Source organism: Antrostomus carolinensis, unplaced genomic scaffold (genome assembly GCF_000700745.2).
Source record: "Antrostomus carolinensis isolate BGI_N321 unplaced genomic scaffold, ASM70074v2 scaffold6873, whole genome shotgun sequence".
NCBI classification, from domain to species: domain Eukaryota; kingdom Metazoa; phylum Chordata; class Aves; order Caprimulgiformes; family Caprimulgidae; genus Antrostomus; species Antrostomus carolinensis.
The window spans coordinates 13,926-36,122 of NW_010307185.1; the positions used below are offsets into that span (position 1 = coordinate 13,926).

Consider the following 22,197-nt stretch of genomic DNA (forward strand, 5'->3'; position numbering starts at 1 on the left):
TTTCCCTTGTTAACAGAAGCATCAGGCTTTGTCCCAGTCTCCTAAGGAAGTGCTTCCTACCTTCAAAGGCAGAAGTATTCTCCTGTGATGCCTTTTTTTTTTTAGTTTTGGGGTTTTTTGGGGGGTTTTTTTGTTTTTTTCCAAAGCATTTTCTCTCTTAAATGGCTCTTACCACCTCTTTATACAGAGCTGGCAAGCAGGATAGTTATACAGTCAAAGGCCAAAAAAGCAAAGGCCAAAGATGCTTTAATTGTTTTTACTCTTGGGATCACCCCTGCTGACTTACAGCCTCTTCTGCATTCAGAGAGGTGATTTAATCAGACATGAGCTATTTTTTCTGCACTGTGAATCCGATTCAGTCCATGCATGCTGGTACTTAAGAGCTATGTGTACTTAGCAAGCAAATCCAAATCAGAAACTTTGAGTGTGTGTCAGGAAGAAAAGGGCTGAGAAAAATACAGGAGCAACACATTGACTTGACGTTACTGTAGTAAAGAGAAAAAGAACTCAAGGGGTTGATGTGGACTGTTAAATTTCTGCCTGTTTCTCCTTTTTTTTGTATGTGTGTATGGGAGGGGTTGTTATTTTTTTCCCTTCCTCTAAGTAGTTAAAATTTGTGTTTAATTTCTGAAAGTACAGTGTTGAAAAGAAACTTTAAATCTTTTGGGAAGAAAGGAGGTTTTAAAATTATTCTTTGGTGGTTGGAGTAAAGGAAAGCTGGAATATATTGTGTGGAAGGGACAAGATGGCAGGGTTATTTTTCAGACTGAACTTCAGATCAGCTACACAGAGGAAGAACTCATTTTGTAACCTCATTTTTGCCTCATTTCTCTACCAGGTGGCAAAGCGTGCTGCAGCCAGTCAACCAGACTCTATTGATGCACTGGAGAGAGCTGAAAAGTTCCGACAGAAGTATTGGAATAAGCTCCAGACACTCAGGCAGCAGCCTTTGTAAGTGTTTTATTTTCCCTTTTTCATCATTTGCTAATTCTGTTGACCAGAGCCAATTAAAAGCTAACTGAAAACTAACTAAAAGCTAAATAAAAGCCAATCCAGTTATGAGAGCAAACTGGAAGCTGAGTAGGCTGAAGGCTGTAGCAAGCTGATGTGCCAAACATCAGGTCCTCTGCACAGAACTCTCGGTTCTCATCTGTTGGCATTTAACAGAAAAATTCTCAACAGAAAATTTATTATTAAAAATTGTTACATGGTTATGAAAAATGGCAGCATGTTAATTCAAGTATCTAGCTTTGCTCTGAACATTTTCCCTCTCTATTTAAATAAACTGTATAGTAGATTTACCACTTAGAGACACTGATGTGGCACGTGAAGGCTTCTAAGTGCTTGTATGATGTGCTATGACTTATGGAGGAAACAGGGAAGAAAATAACTTTGTTCCTGTTGGAAGTAGTTGATCTCTTTTTTCCCCACTTCTCCCTTTTTAAAGTGCATATGGTACCTTAACAGTTAGAAGTCTCTTGGATACAAGGGAACACTGTTTAAACGAGTTCAATTTTCCGGATCCCTATTCAAAGGTAAGTTGTTCTTGCTCTACAGAGTGGACAACATGTAAGTTCAAGACAACTTTTTCCATACTCTGAACCTTTGTGTGAGTAATGGCTTAGAGGGGAGAGATCAGGAACTGGCTGCCTTGCAGCAGCTTTCACCGGTGGTGGTTGTCACCGAGGAGAAACAGTGATGGGTAGTGGGGTATAAAGCCTTTGACCTCTCACCTGCTCAGGGTGAGGATAATGCTAATGGAAAATAGAACCAGCTTCAGTTGTCTGATACGTCTGAGAAGCAAAGTGGTGGTCTCAGTCCTGTTCCTGGTGAGTGCATGGTGTCTGTCACCAGATACTATTGGAACGTGCTCCTTCAGTGAGGACACTGCAGTTTAGAACTGAGGGAGCTGAACGGAGAAGCCTGCGCTTCTGGTTGTGGAGAACCTCCCAGGGGGCCTGAGAATGTCATCTTTCAGGCCAGTTTATTTCCCTCTATACTGAGGCTGCTCCTGCAGTCTGGCAGACTTCAGGAATTCTCCTTTTTTCTCTCCTCATTCTCATAATTCTCTTCCTGGTGTGGAAACCGTTTTCAAATTTAAAGCTGTCTGTAGCTACACAAGTACTTTCCAGTAAATAAGTAAATTGCAGACAGTTGTAAGAGACACTTGGCTTTGTTATCTTGTAGAGCAGTTAATCCCAACAGCTCTGTGCAGAAGTCACCAGTGCTGTGAACTCATGTTTCTGTGTTCTTTTAACTACCTTCAAGTGTGTTTTCTTTTTTCCCCCAACCTCCAAAGGAAAGAAAAGGAAGGGGAGGCGGGGGGGTTGTTCATAAACAGATAATCATCCTCGCCCACCTCATCAAGTCCAAAAAAATCCTGAAAATAACCCACATTCCCTTACTTGCTTGAGATCTATTGCAGCTTTGACTTAAGAAGAGTAATTCTTGGGCTACAGATCATGTCCTAGCGCTAATAAAGCTTTTTATTAGAATCCCAGGAAGCTTTTTTTCTTGTTGCTACTAAGTATGCTGATAACAGTAACTTGTTGGTCCATTAGAGGCCATGAACGTAGAGGAGAATGCTTGAACGTGGTCTTGGGACTGAGACAGCCAATGCTGGGTAAGAAATCTTTGTCTATAAATCCAATGTTTCATGTCTTTCTTACAGGTAAAGCAGAAAGAAAATGGCATTGCCTTAAAATGTTTTCAGAGCGTAATCGAATCTTTGGATTCATTAGGCTGGGAGGAGAGGCAGTTTGCTCTGGTGAAAGGACTTCTTGCGGGGAATGTCTTTGACTGGGGAGCAAAAGCAGTCTCAGAGTAGGTGTTAAATATTTTAAAAGCACCCTTTTAAGATACAGAATATCCAATTGTTATTTAAAAAATGAAAATAAATGAAGTGCACCAGTCTAACTGATTGTAGTTTGTATTTCACCTGAATCAAGTGTTGGTTGTTTCTTTACAAGCATTGTTGTGGTGCAGGAAAGGTTACGTTTCCACCCTTTAAATGTTTGAATTAAGTGATATTAAGAGCATTTAATATTCTGGTCTGGCTGCTTTGCTTGTAGCATTGTTATTAGCACTGCGTTTGGGTGTGTGTTGTGCTGTGCTCCTAGAACGGACAATACAGTGCTTTTCTGCAACCTCCAGTCTTCCTGATACCACAGCATATATTCAGTGGGCTGTGAGTTAGGTTGGGGGGTGTCTTTTGATGACTAAATGCTAATTTTTTTTGATCAACATACATTTCTGTTACCACTTGGAGAACTTTTTTCCTTATACTCTGTCTGCAGCCATGAATTCATTTAAGGATGTTAATGCCAACAGTCTCGAATTAGTTTTGATTTTTCAACTGTAGAACTTCCCTTGTGTGGGGCTGATAGTACAGATCCAAGAGCATGGGAGGGGGATACTGTTTTTACAGCTGACATTCAGCACTACCTTTCCTTTTCTGCATCTGTGAGGAGTTTTCCCTCTGATTAAATCAAGAAAACTCCATTAAAAACAAGGTGATTCGAGGCTATGTGGGTGTTCTTACTTCTGATGTTGCCCACACCCAGAAACTTGAACTGACAGTTAGTCTGCTTGCCACTTGTGTTCCTGTAGCTCTCATCCTCTTGAAGGAAGGAACTAAGAGATGCAGACTGAGTTGGATGTCACTTAGTACGAGGTTTAAGGAACTTCAGGAGACCTGGCTGGCAAGCATTGCCCACACAGTGTCATATTTTACCTGACAGCTTAGAATTTAGTCATCTTGTTATGTAAATCCTCATCACCAGCTGCATGTCTGGGGCTACTTTACACACACAGCCAATAGCAGTAGCTTTTCAAACCTGTACCTGGTTATTTTAATTCCCTTTTTTCCCCCCACATAGGTACAACTTTAAAAAACTTTTGTAGACCCACCTTCAAATTAGACTTTGATTTACCACACAGATATTTTAGATCATGAGTACATTTTATGGTGGTCTGCAGACCAAAAGATGTCTTTTTTTGCCTGTAGTCTCGTGCCTGCAAAGATTTGTGTATTGCTGAAGCTTTTTTTCTTTTGTCTTAAGAACTCCAGTTTAATGTACAGCTGAATCTTTTGCTTAACATAAGCACAAAGTACCTGAGTCACTGGATGTATCCACCCTCCCTGTTATAACTGATACAGTAAAATTGCTGACCCCCTGCTAAAGAAATGTTTGAATTATACTTATGCAAGATGAAGTTGCTGAACTGTGTACCCTTTATTTCTCTTCTGATGCAGTGTTCTGGAATCTGAGCCACAATTTGGATTTGAAGAAGCCAAGTCTAAGCTACAAGGTATAGGGAGATCTGTGGTGGTGGCTGGAGCTGGATATTGTGTTGATGTGAGAGTGGAGGAGAGTGTGAACGTGTTTATTGTGGCACTGCTGCTGCCTGGATGACAGGAAGCCATTAGTGCTTGCTAGGGTTGTCTGAAATACAGCTGCAGCGTTTTGGTGGAACGTTCCCATTTGTGTTCCAAAGGAATTAAAATCTGAAAACCTCTCTCCTTGAACAAAAGTCCCAGCTGCACAGGTATTCAGAATATCTTGCCCGTGCTGCTTTTCATAATGGTTCTAATCCTGTCAGGGAGCTGGTGTCCTGGGAGGAACAGCACCATCCATCCTAGGAGGGGTCATTACTGTGGCCAGCCTGCATAACTCCATTGCTTTCTTATGAAAGCTTCAGTTCAAGACTGCTGTAATTGAATAATTATAATTATTCCCATAATTAAGAGCTGAGGAACTCTGAATCTACATGTTTAACATTCAAAACCTGAGCTCAAATGCTTTAATGCTTAAGCATCTGTAAAGAGACACCTCCTGCTTTTCATAGTGTACAGAATTCCTGCTTGTCTAAAAGAAATGCTGACACGGTTTTGTCTGTGACACAGAACGTCCCTGGTTAGAAGATTCCTACAGTCAGTGGCTAGAGCGACTGAAGGTACGACTCCACCATCCTTACTAACCATTGAGTAATTAACACCTTAACCATCAAACCGCCTTATTAATCTTGGGGTTTTAATGGATTTAACAGAACAGACAACTCAAAATAAATTCTGGTAACACAGTAATTCAGCAGCCGTACCATAAAGAAAGGAATAAAAGGAATGAGTCTGGTACTTCATTACTTACCAAGCTTCTGGGGTGAATTCCTTCAGAAACAGCAGCATTTGGAGCCCAGCTGCTTTCAGAGCTGTTCAGAGTAACCATATTGTGTCCCTTCTTCATCAGGGCACTTATTTCTATACAACTAGACCCATAATTTCAAAAACTGGGGTCCAAATCTAATGCTTGGGCTGTTCCTCCATCTGAGCAGCCAGCCTGAAAATGCCATTAATGTAGGAGCTTCCTGAAAGTAATTAACGTATCAATTAGCAAAGCTTGTTTTGCCCCATGTGATCTCTGTTACTATTTAATTAAGGTTAATTGAAGAGCTTTTCTTTCTTTGTGTAAATCTCTGTGTTGGAAATAAGAGCCAAAAGGTTTGGTGTGAGTAGACGATTGCGAATCGTTATGTATTACATCTTAAAACACCAGTATTGGCTCATCTTGGGTAACAGTGATAATTATGGAACTTCAAGCACTGTCCTGACAGTTTTTTGTTAGGAATTAAGTGTTGTTCACTGTGAAAATTCTTCTGCTGGTATGAACGGGACTGAACTGAGTTTCATAACATCAGATTTAGAACAAATGAAAAGGTTAATGGAGAATAGGAAATATCTTTTCATTTTAGGATGTCACTGCCCCCAGCAGTCCATCCTGCCCTTTCCTGGCAGAAGGGAATCCTGTTCACCCTACAGCTTGCTAGCTTAAAACAGCCACCAAGGTAGGTTTACCCTGATAACCAACGCGTTCACGTAGGCGGCCACCCACGCTGCTGCCTCTGGTTTAGAGCGCGGTGTTCTCCAGCTGCCGGGTGCGACAAGGCCCCCGCCGCACTCCAGCCCCCAGGCAGTAGGATTACAGACCCGCCCACGCTGCTGCCTCTGGTTTAGAGTGCGGTGTTCTCCAGCTGCCGGGCGCGACAAGGCCCCCGCCGCGCTCCAGCCCCCAGGCAGTAGGATTACAGACCCCACCGCCGCTGTGCAAAGCCTCTGATGTACCTTCTCCTTCAGAGCTGCTGGAGCTGGGCCCGTCTGTAACTGGCAGGTGCAGGTTTTATCAGTGGAGATCGCCAGACCTCTCTCAATCAAAGTAGCTAAAGGCTGTTTTTAATAACTGCGCAGAGACCGTTAGGGAAACCACGTTGTCCTGAGATGGAGGGTAGGTGGTGATCTGATGAGTTACGCTGCTGCTAGATGACCAGTCACTGAAGGGTGTGAAATGTGGGGTCTTCCAGTGAGTAGTTCTCAAAAACACAAACTATTCACTGAAATGAGTTGTGAACTCCACCCTGAATACGTTGGTTTTCTCTTACAGGAGGGTCCCCCTCATAAATGTGCCTTAATTTTCGCAGATAACAGTGGAATAGACATAATTTTAGGAGTCTTTCCTTTTGTCAGAGAGCTCCTTTCTAGAGGGACAGAGGTAAGTGGTTTTCATTGTCAATTCTCTGTGTCATGGAGCTTTGGTAATTGGTGAAAGGTTTGTTAAATACCTGCCAGCACACTTCACCAGACCGGCTCCCAATATCTCAGCTGGGAATAGTCCACATCCCTGGAACTCCCAAGTCTGACTTTAAGCAGACTGTGAAGGGCAGCAAAGCAAAAGGCACCTCTGTCAGACCTGAGTCTGCTGAATGAGGGTGTGTAACACAAAAGACCTGAAATAGCTGGTTCGCTGAGGGAAGGCGGGGACTGGCCCTCCAGCCTCCCTCCTGCATCTCCTCTTCTGTAAATGAGCCAGGCAGTGGTGCTTTTAAAGCAGCGAGCAGCTCTGTGCTAATGAGTGACCCTTCTGCCCTCTCTACCTCAGGTTATATTGGCCTGTAACTCTGGCCCAGCCCTGAATGATGTCACCTACAGTGAATCCCTGATTGTCACTGAGCGGATAGCAGCGATGGATCCCGTTATTCAGTAAGCACACAGCCAGTCTTCATTGTGTGTCGTGCAGTACACGGAAGGAAAAAACAAGTTCCTTGTTAAGCACTTAGTTCATGTTTAACTGTGTTTATTAGTGTCTGGAATCTGCAGCCTGGCAGTAAGATAAAGGAGATGATCATTTACTTTCATTAAAGTGAAAAAAATGTAGAAATCAAATCTTTCTTGAACATCCATAATTACATTTCTTGTCTGTTTTCCCTGATAAGCACTCGAGCAACTAAAATATCAGTTTTCTGTGTTAAAAAGAATAGAGGAAAATAAAGACATGTCCCTATAGAGTCTCCCCAGTAGAGGATACATAGGTGACTAAATCCCCTTTTGCTCAGGGAAGCATTGTGTTTCTTGGTGAGGCCCCAGCAGGAAGAGAAGCCTTTGGGAAGACTTAGATATTGATTATCATCTGGCTTCTTACCAGATTTGCATGAGCCTGTTGAGGCAGCTGTTTAACATTTTTGTCCTTTTTTTTATAAATGAAGATCTGCACTGAGGGAAGAGAAGCTGCTGTTGGTTCAGACGGGCTCGAGTTCTCCATGTCTAGATCTAAGGTAGGTTGGCAAAGCACCAGTTTGCATTTTGTCAGCTGCAGGTTGTTCAGAGACTCAGCTCTGGCCCAGCTCAGCCCCTTTCCCCAATATAAATCACTTTCACAAAACCACTGAGTTGCTGAGTCTGAATTTACACCCTTGTAAGGTTGATCAAACCTGACTAGTGGCTGGACATCTTCTTTATCATTTCTGTGTTCATGGTGTCAGTTTCGTGAGCAGCTTAGTTACAAACTTTGTAAAATCCAGCATGAGACCAAGAAATCCACTTGACTATAAGAAGCATTTCATGTTGTTACCCTGTTTATTTTTAATTCGTGTCTCTATTGGAGACAGAACTTACCTGTATGTTCCAGGAAGTCCCAATTCTGCATTTAATGAAGCTTTTAAAGCGACATTGTTTATTGGCATCAGTAATTCCACATCCCAGCACACTGCTGTAATTGGTAAAGGCCTGAGAAGAGCCTGTGTGAGGATGAGTGTTTCTAACCCAGAGCTCTCGTTTCAGCCGTCTGGATAAAGGTTTGGCTGTGCTGGTCAGGGAGAGGAAGACAGACCTGGTGATCATCGAAGGGATGGGTCGCGCCATCCACACCAATTACTACGCGGCTTTGAAGTGCGAGAGCCTCAAGCTCGCCGTTATCAAAAACTCCTGGCTTGCTGATCGCCTCGGAGGGAAGATTTTCAGTGTCATTTTTAAGTATGAAGTGCCATGTAAATGATGTGGAGCTGGTCAGCGGGGGAACAGGAGCAGCAGAACGGACTTGCACTAGTTTTACTTTAACTGTAAAGAATGTATTTTTATTACAACAGGGAAAAGAGTTCACAGGAAATTCCATATTTATATTGTGCTTTTGTGACTTAAAAAAGCAACAATATGATTCACTCTATAGTATACACACTCAAATATATATATGTATATCACTCATTGTTTATTTTGGTAAGTGTTTATTTTAATGCTGCAGTATTTGTGATGAAAAGACTTTATTTTTTTGTTCTGTGAGACATTCATATAGAAATATATTTAAATGTCAATGAAACCTTTTTTTATACATATCTCTGCCTACTCTGCCAGCAACGACACGGCACATACCAAATAGTTTTTAAAGTGCTGAGTGACTCTGACATTGCATTTTCCATGTCAGCTTTTAAACTTAACCTAACCCATGTCATGCTCTTGGCGGTTAGTTATTTGATGGAAGGACTGATCCACCCTCTCACCTAACAAACGCTGCTTAAGCTGTATGTACAACAGAGCTGGTGTGAGCTGAGCAGCACTGGTTCACCAACAGCTGGAAGAACTGGTCATGCCTCTTGCTTTCACTCTTTGTTCTGGGTAACAGTTGGGTGGGAGGGGAATTGTGTGACTGGACTAAGTCACTTGGCAGTAGTTGGAAGTTGAGCCTCACTGAGTTACCCTCAAAGTGACCGTGTAGTGCTTTATTCAGGAACAGGTGGCTGTGTTCCTGTCCCAGGTACATTAGCTTCTGTTCCTTTCAGTTAGTTGATGCTGGGACTGGTAAGAATTAGTCTCTTGTTCATGCAGTGACGTTACAGCCATTTCCAAGTAACTGAATTTGCTTTTCCCCCATCAAGATGTGCAGTACAGAAACAGAGTGATAGAACCACGAATTTGCAAACCAACACATGCATGCTTCAGTCATTCCAGCTCTGAAATTAAAAATCACTTAATTAGAAAACTATTTAATATGCAGCCAAGAGCTGTTCTCCATGAATTTCAAAGATGATTCTTTAAACTCAAGAGTAACACAAATACCTGTTACTGCCTCAGCCTTGCCTGGGAACTTGTACTTTCTTAATTGCCCGATTACCCAACTTCATCCTCTAGTACTGTTGGATTTCAACTCTCATCCTTCTTCCTAACTACTAGGACAAGCCATCCTCTAGAACTGCTCAGTGAAACTTCTCCTGGGACAGGAAACTGGCAAAGGACAAGTCTGTGTTGTGTGTTTCTGAGCAGTGGCTCCTTAACCACACAGTCTCTCTGTCCCTGTTCTGCTGCATTTCGGGGATTTATGCAACAGAACTGTTGTTTCTGACTCAGAAATGACCTTCACAGTGGCCAGTGTCTTCTGCTTAGAAGAGGGGAGGAGTACAGTCTATTTATTTCTAACTAAAATGTTTAAGAAGCAGTTGTTCTTGATAAGAACAGTCAGATGAGAGCTTTAATTTTCATGACTGTACCTCATAATTAGTTAGCAGAGGCTTCTTATTAACCTGTCCCAAGTCACTTACTGCTACAGGCGTTCACGTACTTACACAGCAAACTTCTAAACTAAACATGGATCCACATCTTGGCCATCGCAACTTTATTTCATCAAGTTGTTCACCTCCCTTGTTTTTATTATCTCTTAAGCAATTTTAATTCTTCCAAGCCACTTAATCTTTTTTTTTCTGTACCCAGCTCCACCACCAATCCAGAAGTGCTCTCTGTGTGTGTCTGTAATTAGAAAATTAACACTCTAGACTTGCAGAAGAACATCTTTCTACAGTGATGTAGTTCCTACGAAATACGTACGGTATAAACCTAATACACGCCCGTTCCTTAAACAAAAGGATTCTTAAGCATTAGCCCTCCCTGAAGTCTCCTGGCTTTGCCTTTTATTTTCTTTTATACGTAGACGAGCGCACATTTCTTCTGTGAAAATGGAGCAACAAGATTTCTGGAAAACAAAAGGGAAGGAAACAAGGGGGTGAGTTGTTTTGTGTCACAGAAACCACCTTCTAAGGGTGCACAGCCATCCGTTGGGATGGCTGGGGAACAGGAACACTCTGGTGCACGCTCAGATACTGGTGCAGTTTTCATTTCCATCTGTTTCCCTGTTTGTCAAATGACTTAAGAACAGCCATCCTGAGAATAAACTTGTTCCTGATGATCGACTGTCCTCTGTGCACTCAGCATATTGGAACGCACTTTGGCTGCCTAGGAATTACAGTAAATATTTCTACTTAACATTCTGGGGTGGTGGTGAGGGGGTTATTTTATTATTGCTGCCCTGTTCGGGCTACAAAACTATCACACAGCCCAAGCTATGGAATTTCAGAGCTTTAAAGAGTAAATACTTGGAGCGTGTCCTCCCGCTCACCACACTGTGCTGCTTTCCTTAGGAGAAGCAAGGTCCCTGGGAATCCAGCGCTGTGCACAGGGGAGCAGCGGTGCTGAGCTTGTCCGTGCTGAACAGACGGGATACAGGGAAGTAGGACAGGAGATCACAACCACCACCCACCTTTACGTGTCCGGCAGCGTGTCGGCTCTTGTTTGACAGCTCCACCACGGCTGCAATCACCCCCAGTGCCAGGCCAATTGCAAGAGTAAGGAAGAGCCCCCCCAGAGCCTGGGGCTGCAGAGGACTCCATCTCTCTCTGCTTTTGTGGAGGCAACTGGTCTCCCACCACTTGTTACGCAAGTAGTCGAGATCACCCGATTCACGCAGCTTGAGGACAGCAATGGAGAGCTTCTTCGTCCACAGGGATGCTGGCAGCAGGAGAATAAAAGAGAAGATGATAGGGGAGAGGTACTTGGAGAAACAGAGGCAGTCACACTTCACAAGGCAGCAAACTGTCTACCCTGCTAACGATGTTAGGAGCTCTGCGTTGCTGGGACCAGTGTCACTGCTGAAAGTTGGAATTTTTTGCATATTACGGTTCAAAGTGAGAGTCAGTGGGTGCTAGTGATCATCTACAGAACCAAAACATGCCACAGCGGGGCTACCAATCTGCCTGCACTAGATTATTGGTGTTAATGCAGAAAACCCGTGCAAGTTCCTGCCCTGGGCTGTGCCAGGCTTCTCACTCTGTCAGTTCGCTGCTTCAGACCCATGGAATCCAGGAGGAGAAGTGACAGGACAGCACAGTGACTCACCTTTCGTTGTGGCAATGCCAAATCCTCTGGCTCCAATAACTTCAGGGGCTCTGATCAAATTGCAGTGCCTGGCAGCTGCGAGGTCTTGAGAGATTGATTCACCAATGAAGGCGTAGTTGGATTCCATCACGCGCTGAACTGCTTCCTGGTAGGTTTTGACTAAAACGTGGTCTCGTCTCTTGTCCATGTATTCATAGATCATCTGATGGATAGGATTCTTGGAGTTCTGCAGGCCAAGAATCTGAATGTCAAACTAAAGTGTGAAGCAATCATCCAAAAAACTCTGCCTGTTATGTGCAATGGTTGCAGAACAATTTGGAGAATGAGAGTATTTAAACCATTCCCTTTGAGCCCTCCCTACCAAGAACGAGCACACAGCCCAGATTTACTTTCTAATGCACGGTGTTACAGGGATACAAGTATTAAGTATTTCCCACCCACCCTTTCCTCAAAAACCACCTTTGCAGGCATCCAGAAATTACGTTGGTCCTCGTGTTGAAGGTACACAAGGATAACCCATGAAGACTAGCACTGCTTTCTTAAACAAGGATACACTATGAAAATATAGTTCTCTGTGTCCTTTTCTCTCTGAGGAAAGGTGGAAGTAGAGATGAACAAAACAACAGACACCAATCACATTATTTGGAGCATTACAGGAAAACTGATGGAGTCTACAGTGCTGAGGCTGGTGTAAGGACATACAGGCAGGAGCTGGACAACTTGGCCCCAGCTCAGCAGTTCTGCAGCACGTGTGTATGTGTACAGTTAAGATTCTTTGCACCTTGAAGAAGTAGAAAGTAGAGGAGCCATCCAGTGTCCCAAACTCAAGCTTTCTTTGCTTCACAAGATCTTCAAAAGTCTGTATTGGGAGCTGCTCGCTGCCAGAGCTCAGCAGGGCGGTGAAGTTGGCGATGTAGGCAGCCAGCAAGGCGATGGTGAACAGCCACCAGACAGCAGCGATGACCCGCACAGACAGCGCTTTGGGCCGAGGGGTGACACCTGCGCCAGCAGAGGGGCCGACAAAACATACGAGAGGTGACGTACAGTGAGAGACAGCCAAAGAACTTTAGATCCATGAGTTAAAGACTTCCTTTTAAATAAAGGCCAAACTGCAAAACCTGCCCTGCAGCTACTTAATGCACAAGCCTGAGAAAACCTGCTCTGGCTGAACTGCGTCGACACTGCGAGCAATGAGGAGTCGAAGCAACAGCAGTGGTCAAAACCACCACCACCAAACTCCACTCCACAAAGCACCAGTGCACTGGTTGGCTTGACATTCCCTGGGGCAATTGTTACAGCAGAAAATATCCCTGCCTCGACTGCAGCCAGCCATCTGCGCAACTCCAAAACTCTGCAATCCAAACTCCCCAAACTGGGAGTTTTACTGCTGTCAGGTGTCCCCACTGGAGCATCTTTTCCCTCAAGAGGACAGCACAGCAGTGTTACAGACAGGTGAGAGCTGGACACAGAATCAGCTTTAAACCCCTAGTGCTCCCAGAGCTGCTTGCTTGCAGTCCCCCCTGCTCACCTTGAAGGGCAAGTGCTCCTGCTCCAAACCAGAGGCTGTTTAAGAAGGTAAAGTGGTTCTCTTCATTCTTTGGCTCATTCCATTCACAGGGGCTCAGTCTGTGGGAAAACGACAGGATAAAACCAGGCATTCAGGGGCAAAAAAAGAAATAATCCTGCAGTGTGACTGCAGCAGCACAGATATCCTGGAAATGCCCTTTCCTTCCATGGTAGCTCCCTTCCCCTGAGTTCCAGTTTAACCAGTGCAGAGGACAGTTCTCCTGTTCAATGTCTCAAGTAGTTTGCAACAGCGATGGCTCAGGGGTCCTGTCACAGGTTTCCCAGACACTTTCTTCCCAAGCCATGGCATAATCTAGTCTCGCCAGCAGTACTGGCTCTGTTCTGTAATATCAGACAAGTATTCGCTCCTTGGAGCAAATCCTTACCTATAGAGATCGTGCATAAAACTGGAAAAGCAGCAATAGAGCTTCTGTTCAAGGCTGCAGCTGCAGAGAGCGTTAGTGCAGCCTAACGAAGAAAGGGAGAGAAAGCAGAATCTCCTGGGAAGGGGGTGGAGTGGCAGCAGAGAGAATCTCCTCCACAAGTCAGTGCAGGATACAGTGAGTAAAAATACACCAGGAGAGAGACCTGCGTGTAGGAACGTGGTCATAGTTCAAAACCACTAAGAGTGAGAAAGAGCTGGAGTACAAACACACAGACCTTTCCGCAGCCTGAGGCAACACACATCAGGGAAGTGGTGCTCTGCATGGGGAGATCCTACTCTTAATGCTCTCTTAGTCTGACATGACTCAAACTTTATTACCCCTGGTTCTGGACCAGTATAGAAGGTTCCTCAAAGCAAAATGCACCCTGGTACTTTCCTTAAAACAGACCTCTTCAGAGCTGGCAAAGCAGTGGACTTGAATAAAATCTGTGAAACAAATTCACTTATACCTGGCAACGAGGAAGAGGCAAAAGCACGTCAGCACATAAGCAAATAAAAGGCCAGTCCAGGTCTCCTTGCTGAAAGGAGACAGGAAGTGGAAGAAAGACATCTCCTGAGAGACGGTGTCTTTTCGAAGCAAGATCCCAATCCCAGTCTGCAGGAACGGTGTGGTGAAGGACACCACCTCTTCCCTTGCTGACGTGACTGTCAGTGGAGCCACTGCGATGTCTGCTTCCTATAAGACAGAGATAAAAAATAATCAACCATCCAACCTGCCTGAAGATCTCTGTCACTCAAACAAAATGCTTCCCAGGCTGAAGTGAGCAGATACCTACATGGCAAATCACTTCTCTGGAAACAGACACCTATCATCTTAAACTGCGAGCTGAAAGAGATAGGACAGTTTTCCATTGTGCATTGTTCAGAGAGGGGTGCTGGTTGGTATCTGGAGCTTCTGGTTTCCTACTACAGCATCACACGCACAGGCTGAGGCTGTGCACCACGAACCACATGGGGTTTGTTTACCAAAACCAGAAGGCACGTTCCTTTCCTTTACCGGCTGCAGCATCTACGTGACTGACAGCTGGACAGAGTACAGAGTTCAGAGGAGCAAAGGTGGTTTAATTCAAATGCTACCAACAGACAGAACTGTAGTGACAGGGAGTGGCACATGATGGGGTAAAAGGTGCATTCAAGCATCTCATGAAGAGTCTAAGGGATTACCATGCTGAGAGAGATAAACTTCACCTACTGCTTAAGTTCAAGGTAAGTTTTCATTAAAGGCATTGTTTTTGTTTCATTAGTGAGCCAAGACGTCTGTTGAAAGTTACCTGTCTCAAAATTTCGCCAATCATCCCCGTCCAGTTCCCACTGGAAGAGACAGCACCATACTGCCCATCGCCCACCACCTTCACCTTGTAGCGGAAGCGAAGCGTTGCAGCAAGTGCTTTCAGCAAATCGATGCAGTATCCCTCCAGTTCTGCGCTTCTCACCATGACATAAGGGTCTTCCTGCACAGTGAGGGAAAAATACAGTGCCGTGCTCCCACAGTCTGCAGTGCAACTGGTTGTGAATTCAACTATTTTTTTGGCAAACCCTCCCCAAAGACCTCTATCCACATCATCAGGGGGCACAACGCTTCCGAATTTGAAAGATTTTCACTGGAGTCATGTGCTACCACTAGTCATAGACCACAGCTCCAGCAGGACAGCTGTGTTCTGCAAGCCACGTGTACCACAGAGGTAACTGATAAACTCTTCTGTCGGAAAGCTCAAATACTTTTCATTTGGCCCATCAAAGCATCAGATGAGGATCACGTGCTGGAGCAGGTCCCGACAGCAGAAACAGAAAATTTACTGCTGCAGCTTCTTCTGAATGGTCCTGCTTGTCAGGTGCTTTTCTTTTTTTTTTTATAGCCAGTTTTTAACCCCTGCACATGTGAGATCTTTACATATTCCCACTGCAGGACAGAAACAATTTAGAGGTAAAATGACAACCCTTGGCTGCAGCTAAACAGAGTGAAGAGGCCTGGCTGTTCACAGAGCAATTATTGATAGAAGTGTATGCCCAGTCCATTTTGTGGCTGACTCTGATAGCCCTCGAGTCCTCCCACTGCAAACACCTCTGAGCCAGCACTCCACATCCACTGTCTGTGATGAACAGGGACATTGGTGTCAAAGACAGCCCAAAAAAGCACCTGCAAATATATGGGTGGGAAAAAAAGAAGGGCAAAGTATAATTCCAGCTATCTCCCAGCCACTCTCAGTGTTGTGTCACCTACCAGAATTGTTGTGACAGTCAGAGTTGGAAGACCTTCTTCTGGTCCCCTTGAGTCAGTGCCCTAAAAATAAAAAAATGAAGCAGCAATAATTGGATTTCAAAGTCCCAGAGATGGCCCCGCACAGCTAGTGCTCACACTATGACTTGGAGTGGGTGTTGGGGGTGCATGTGCGTGTGCTAAACCAGCTATAAATCTGTCCCTGTAAACTGCAGCAGCCTCACCACTACTGATCCCTAACACTAATTAACAAATCACAAGCATTTCACTTTATTGCATGTTGTCAGCACACTTTGAATAAAAATCACTTCACATGTTACCACAGTTTTTCAGATGCGCTGTGCATACAGTCTTCCAAAGAGATCAATTCATGTTGCTGACAAAACAGTGAGCAGCCAATTAAGGTCTCATTAGAGAGCAATTCCAGGAGAGCAGAACTGTAGGAAACCTGAGAGGAGGAGCTGCCTTGTCACCTCACCCAAGGGACTGAGTATAAAACAGTGTGCAGTGAGGGGACTGGAGTGGGAGAGGGGAGTTGAGATGGGTTTCTCTGAGGTTTTTTGTTTGCTTGTGTTTATTTCTCAATGCTGGAATCAACAATTGGAGGTTTATGTTAATTGAAACTGATTGAAATTCCAGGAATTTCCCAAAAACTCTCTTTTTGGCACATGACAGGCATCCAGCATGCTTTGAGATTGAGAAATGAGCTGAGGTTCAGGTGACAAGTGCTGTCTCTACCTATGCCATCTGGACAATTAATTTCAATTCCCAGTGCTACCATAACCAACTCTCCCATCACTGATCCTTGAAAAGTCTTTAGGACAAATACTGTCCTGCACGGTGTGAACACATTCATGCTCTAGCAGCTTAGATTTTAAGTGACATTTGCCATATTTCTTCTAAAGCCTGAGGAATTACCTCCCACATAGACCCTTTCTGTGGTAAGTGCAAACGTTGGGAAATAAAACACACATCTTAAGAACTAATAAAGTTATCTCTGCATGTTCATGTGTCTGAATTTTCTTTGATATTAAGAAGTTTATGAAGATCATAAGTGATGCAATAATTCTGAGTTTTAAATTCTATAAGCCATGAAGACAGGGCTATAGGCAGATTCTTCCCCGAGGCATGACTGAACTTTGAATTCTGGACAAAAATTGAGTAAGAAAAAGCACTGACACACAGACAGACATAGAAATGGCCATCACTAGCCATGAAAACTATATTTAAAATAATAACTCTTAACAGATTAAAAGCACTGCACACTATGACCATATCTATTTCTTGATTTCCTGTAGCAATGAAGTCAAACGTACCTTACTCACAGCATCATCATTCCTCCTAGTTCCTGAAAAAAAAATCGAGAACAAAAAAATCAACTTCTGGCAGGGCTTATATTTACAGCTCCTTAAAAGTCAAGTTTCATACACCCATTTCATTTTGCACTTTATAAATAAACAGAATGATTACCTTTGACTCACAAGCTCACAGTGCAGTTGACTCGTATCAGTTTTGTCAAGTTTTTTCTCATTCACAGCACAGTTTCAGTGTGAAACAAACAGAAGCAGAAAGACAGAGCCAGATTCAGGCTGCAGAAGGTTCTCGTTGTGACAAAGCCTCTGGCTGTCACTCACATATTGAGGAATGGGCTCTGCAGAACTCCTTGCCTTATTTCCTTATTGCCCTTTGTCTGTACCCCTAAGGAAAAGCCCTGCAAACAAGGACTGTGTTCATCACCATCAAGTTCCAAGGCACTAGGTTTTCTTACTCTTCCCCTTTCCTACGAACGATCGGTTCCTACTGTCAAAGCAGCCAAAGAAGTTGCAACCACTGGGGTAGAAACCCTTCTCCACCACCTCCTACTCGGTTCCTCCCTCAAATTACAAGCAACCTGACCTTTCATTCCTGTGAAAATTAAAACCTCCAAAAGGGCCGTGACCAAAACCAGGAACCAACAGTGACAGCACTAAAGAAGAAGGGACCAGGAAGCCTGTTGTCTCTTGCCTGTTCTCTGTATCCCATCCAGGAATGGAGAGTGAGGAAAGTACCCAGAACCGACAGAGTTGCAGTGTGATGAGAGCCTGTGCAACCCTGCAGACAGTGTTGGACTGATCACCAAAAGTCAAATTGTCAGATCCACTATTGACCTTTTCTATATTACTTCTCCTTCCTATGCCTCAGCTTCCCACTTGTCAAACAAAGATAATAATACTCCCTTCTTTGGTAAAAACACCAAGATCCACTAAAAGTACTATTATTGATGTTAGTCATGCTTTTGGGTTCTACTCTCTACTCTGCTGTGACTTGTAACAAGTCCTCTTAAACTATTTGATCCAGAGCGTCCCTTTCATAATACTCAGGAGAATACCTCAATCCCACGCTAGCTGCAAGAGAGCTAAACTACAATGATGAGATGCAGAATTAAAACCATAATTGTGTTAATATATGACTCATTAATTGGCCAGGATGTTTTTTCTAGAATGTCCACAGCATTGCTCCTTGGAATCAAAGAATTCACAGTGCAAAAGCCAAAAATCCCTCAAGATAAAACAAAAAATGTAGGGTGTTTTCAGTCTTTCAAGCAAAAGCTGTGAGTTTTTTATTAAATGTAACATATTCATTCATTATGATTATTCATTCTTTGGTTTTGCATTTTCTGGCCTTGTGCTGAACTCCACATTATTGTGAAACAAAACCTGTTTTTTCCCTCTCCACTACAGTTCTCCATGGGAGCTGGAAATCTTCACAAAGGAGTTCTCTTGTCTCCCTTTAGAAACTCATTAAAGCCAGTAAAAGCTTTTTGAGGCTCCTTTTTGAAGACCTGCTAGGGTTTCTTGGAAGAAAACAGCCTGTACTGAGGGCTTCAGCTCCCCCACAGCGACACTGGATGCAGCTGTTCAAAGCCCCATTGTAAGAACTCCTGAAAGGACCATAAGTAATCAAGTTGCAGCACTAACTCGAAGTTCATTGCAGTGACACTTCTCAGAAGCCAAGTCCTCATTGTGAGAATCCTTTGTGAGAGCCTACAGAAACGTAAGAAATGACAGAAAAGAGGCTCATCCCTCCACTCTTGTTCCCCAAAGGCTGGTGGCTGCAGGAAGTGACCATGGTTGTGAAAATCAGCCTTGTCCTTACCCCTTCTCCTCTGAGCACGCCCAGCCTTCCCACGGGAGATGACTCCCATGCAAGCAATCAAGCAAAGAACAAATGCATTAACACTCTCTAAAGAAGAACAAAACCAGATCTGGATGCAGCCAGCATTTTTGGATCATTTTTCTCACCTGTCTGGCTTGATTCTCTCAGGAGGAGCATGGTTGTAATCACACAGAACTTGAAGTGCAGACCTTTGTCCATTGGAGCAGAAATATCTACTGTCTAAAGGAAACTTCCTGCTAGAGATGAAAGGCAAGTAGTTAAAGCTGGTTTTACTGTTCCTCATTGCTGGGTTAAAATCAGTATGTCCTGGATTTTCTGCACCTTGTTCTGAAGAGTCCCAATTCAATCAAAGGTCTCCGAGAGCAGCCACAACAAATACTACAGAAAATACTGCAGAAAAAAGGATGTGACAAACCTCTAAAGTGGATTTACCCCCTGGTTTTTGCTCTGTTTCTCTTCCAGTCAGCTCTCCACAAAGGAGAGGTGTCCCACAGTCAGTGTGCAGGCTCTGGAGAGAGGTGGGTGTACCTATGTGCAGTAATGAGGGGCACACACCCACGGGCTAGCAGGGAAAGGAAACTGAAGTGGAACTGAGAAGCAGGCCCTCACGCTCTGAGAAATGGGAAAGTGTTATTAAAGACATTTTAGTAGCCAGTTGAGGCACTAATAAAACAACCAGGGGGTTCTCATTTGGGAGGCTTAAAAGCAAAACCTTCATTTCACTTTCCTTTTGGGTTGCAAAAAACCAAAGGTGTTTAGTTCATTTGCAGCAAAATGATCTGAAACAAAACTGTTTCACCCTGCATCAGAAGACAGGAGAAATTGTTTCTGAAGTCCTCTTTTTTTCTCAACCTCCTGCTCATAACTGAAGGAAAAAGGGCTAGGGGAAGAGGATGATTCTATGATATTTTATTAACTTTTTTTTCATTTCAAACTCTGCAACAAAATTTCTGCAGGGCTTGAAATAATTGTACATTTGTCATTGTAAAACAGCAACAGAACTATGAAAAACAATCAATGCCAGGTTATATTGAGTCTCAAGCTGCTGCAATATTTTTTTATTGTATTTGTTGTCATAGTGTCAAACAAGTTTCACATCATTACACCAGAAACTATAAAAACTGTATTAAAAATGCCCAAGAAAACTTACCATTTTGGATATTATATAGGCAAAAAAACCCTGCCTATGGTATTACTTGCTTCTGACTGATGCTCAGAAAACACTGGCTTCAGTTAATATTATCAACTTTCATGAAATTTTCCCCAAACCTGCACTCAACATCACAGCTCAGTAGTTTCCCTCATTTTCTCTACGTTTTTCACCTAATAAGAAAAGGTGAATAAAATTTACACGGAAGATTCTCTCTGGGTTAAATTTAAATGCCACCTTTTTTTGTTGCTGTAAAAAACACTTCAAAACGGGAATATTTTGAGCCCCGTGAAAGGATCAAAGGAGAGGGCTGACATTTGAGTTATAGATCAGTCTACATTTTCTAAACAATAATTGTAGAATATAGACAAAGTGGTAGCTACTGCCAGCTGTTGCCAGAGCAGCACATGAAGTGAACAGCTAAGTCAGAGCAGGGCACATAAAGGAAAAGCAGCAGCAGTCTTCAGGTTGAGCCAGTGAGGAACTGTGTTATTCCTGGTAGATTTAACCTGGAAATTACTGCTACTTTTTCCTTACAATTTGGTACATACCACAAAATTATCTTTATTTCAAGTGGCCTCCTTCAAAAAAAGCTCATCAGAGCTGGTAATATATTGCTTGCATCATCACCTTGAAAAGAAAGAGTTGTTAACACACTGGCTGCTGACTAAAAGAACAAACAGAGTGGAAATATGCACAAAAATTTTTTGCAAAGGATAATACACTTCCTTAGCTCTAATTTAGTGCTAGAGTAATTGAAGGACAAACAGAATCAGAGATTAACAGGAGGGCAGAGGGGTTTAGAGTCTCAGTGTGTAAAGAGTTCCTTAGCTACTGCTTAAATTAACCACTGCAATATCCATTCGCCCTCTACCCGAGAAGGTACTGCAAAATTTTCTCATGCTGGCTTTACAGAAAAACAAACCAAGGATTTTAAAAGTTCCTTTGCTAGACCCAGCTCTCAATTCTCAGATTTTCAGCCTTTCAAAATGTAAACAAAAAAGACAACATTACTCCTCAACCAGTGTTCTGCCTGCAGTGCTGAAGGAAGGCATCACTATTAAAACAGCACTGGAAAAGATGAACAACTAGGCAGGAGCCAGCCTGTTGCACACAGGCTCTGATCCTGCTCATTTAGAAGAACAACAGCAGGGATCGAAGGCAGTATCTCACTTACAGCAATTCCTCTGGCCTCTCCTAGTTCCGTTTGTCTGACTGGGCACTAGCAGAAGCAACTCGATGAACAGGCACAATGAAACTGCTGGAACACTGAAGGCTCCCAGGCTTCAACACTATTATAAAGATAAAAGAGAGGGAGGAGCCAGGCTGAGGGGCTTCTGCAGAACGTGCCAGCTCTACTGCAGACTCAAGGGGCACCTTGGGTTTTGGGAAAGAGGAGGGGACTACACCCAGCAAAGAGACAATGTCTGGAAGCAGCTTAGTCCAGGGGTTGAATACTGCACTGAGACTCAGAAAATACTATTTACTGGCCTGCTGTGTGGTCCTGCAAAAGTCCTGGCTCCTTGGAACAGCATCCTATCAAGCTGTGCCCATCACTCCTGTCTATCGACAGTGTAAGCTGCTCAAGACTTTCTCCACTCTGTGGCTGTCTCAGATGATTAGCTGGGGGATTCACGTATAACAACCAAAAAACTCCAAACCCCCAAACTGTTACATGCTTCCAGTATGTCCTCGCAATGCCCAGACAGCTGGAGGAAGGCCTGAGTTTCCAGGCAAACCATTAAATCCCTCTCAGGATTGAGCAGTTCTGTTTAACTCACAGGCACAGAAGTGAAATTCCTGTCCCCTTCATCATTCCATTTACTAGCTTCACTTCAAAACTGAGCTAAAGTTCAACCCTGCCAAGTGGCTGATTCTGCTGGGCCATTTCTAAATACACACATCAAGGCACTGTAGTAACAAAGAATTGCCTTCACAGGAATTCAACAGAGTAAACCACTACAACTCATCCTGCAGGGGAGTTGGAACTCATCCACACTTAAGCAATACACAAAAATTTACTACCTACTTGACTTTAAGCACTGTTCAAGATGGAAAACTCTCCAGCAGCTTGCACATCTTGACCTTCTTCCTTACACTTTTTCTATACATGCCACTGAGTAAATAAATTATTAAACATGAACACAGCTGAGTCAAAAATTGCTAACATTTCAATAAAA

At 43.5% G+C, this 22,197-nt stretch overlaps 2 protein-coding genes across 3 annotated transcripts in view; one reads left to right on the forward strand and one right to left on the reverse strand.

Moving 5' to 3' along the window:
- PANK4 (pantothenate kinase 4 (inactive)) overlaps positions 1–8,639 on the forward strand; it is a gene marked incomplete at its 5' end in the record, with an annotated part of 19,904 nt that extends 11,265 nt beyond the window's left edge. The window contains 9 exons of the mRNA XM_029084341.1: positions 839–951; positions 1,448–1,535; positions 2,672–2,823; positions 4,256–4,311; positions 4,907–4,956; positions 6,435–6,542; positions 6,930–7,030; positions 7,534–7,602; positions 8,108–8,639. Coding sequence (XP_028940174.1) covers positions 839–951; positions 1,448–1,535; positions 2,672–2,823; positions 4,256–4,311; positions 4,907–4,956; positions 6,435–6,542; positions 6,930–7,030; positions 7,534–7,602; positions 8,108–8,321 — 951 coding nt within the window. The remainder of the gene's footprint in view (positions 1–838; positions 952–1,447; positions 1,536–2,671; positions 2,824–4,255; positions 4,312–4,906; positions 4,957–6,434; positions 6,543–6,929; positions 7,031–7,533; positions 7,603–8,107) is intronic.
- Positions 8,640–9,860: 1,221 nt separating this feature from the next.
- LOC104522916 (probable glutamate receptor) lies at positions 9,861–21,279 on the reverse strand. Of its 2 annotated transcripts, XM_010165333.1 has the most exons (12): positions 21,195–21,279; positions 18,993–19,100; positions 18,203–18,209; positions 17,028–17,052; positions 15,715–15,774; positions 14,765–14,944; positions 13,943–14,169; positions 13,011–13,108; positions 12,264–12,481; positions 11,483–11,708; positions 10,848–11,095; positions 9,861–10,283 (listed from the first exon to the last, which is right to left on the reverse strand). In XM_010165333.1, the coding sequence occupies exons 2-12, from the start codon at positions 19,063–19,065 to the stop codon at positions 10,182–10,184; spliced, it is 1,464 nt and encodes a 487-aa protein (XP_010163635.1). In that variant the 5' UTR covers positions 19,066–19,100; positions 21,195–21,279; the 3' UTR covers positions 9,861–10,181. The 2 variants fall into 2 exon arrangements, with proteins under 2 accessions (XP_010163635.1, XP_010163634.1); XM_010165332.1 differs by lacking the exons at positions 18,203–18,209; positions 21,195–21,279 and having other exon boundaries at positions 10,082–10,283; positions 17,028–17,059; positions 18,993–19,083.
- Positions 21,280–22,197: the final 918 nt, after the last annotated feature.

Coding starts and splice junctions, on each gene's coding strand:
- LOC104522916 (XM_010165333.1), bottom strand. CDS start 19,065: ATGGACAAAGGTCTGCACTTCAAGTTCTGTGTGATTACAACCATGCTC. Junction 15,775..17,027: donor ATGATGATGCTGTGAGTAAG/GTACGTTTGACT, acceptor TTTTATTTTTAG/GGCACTGACTCAAGGGGACC. Junction 12,482..13,010: donor AGGAGCACTTGCCCTTCAAG/GTGAGCAGGGGG, acceptor CTGCTGGCGCAG/GTGTCACCCCTCGGCCCAAA.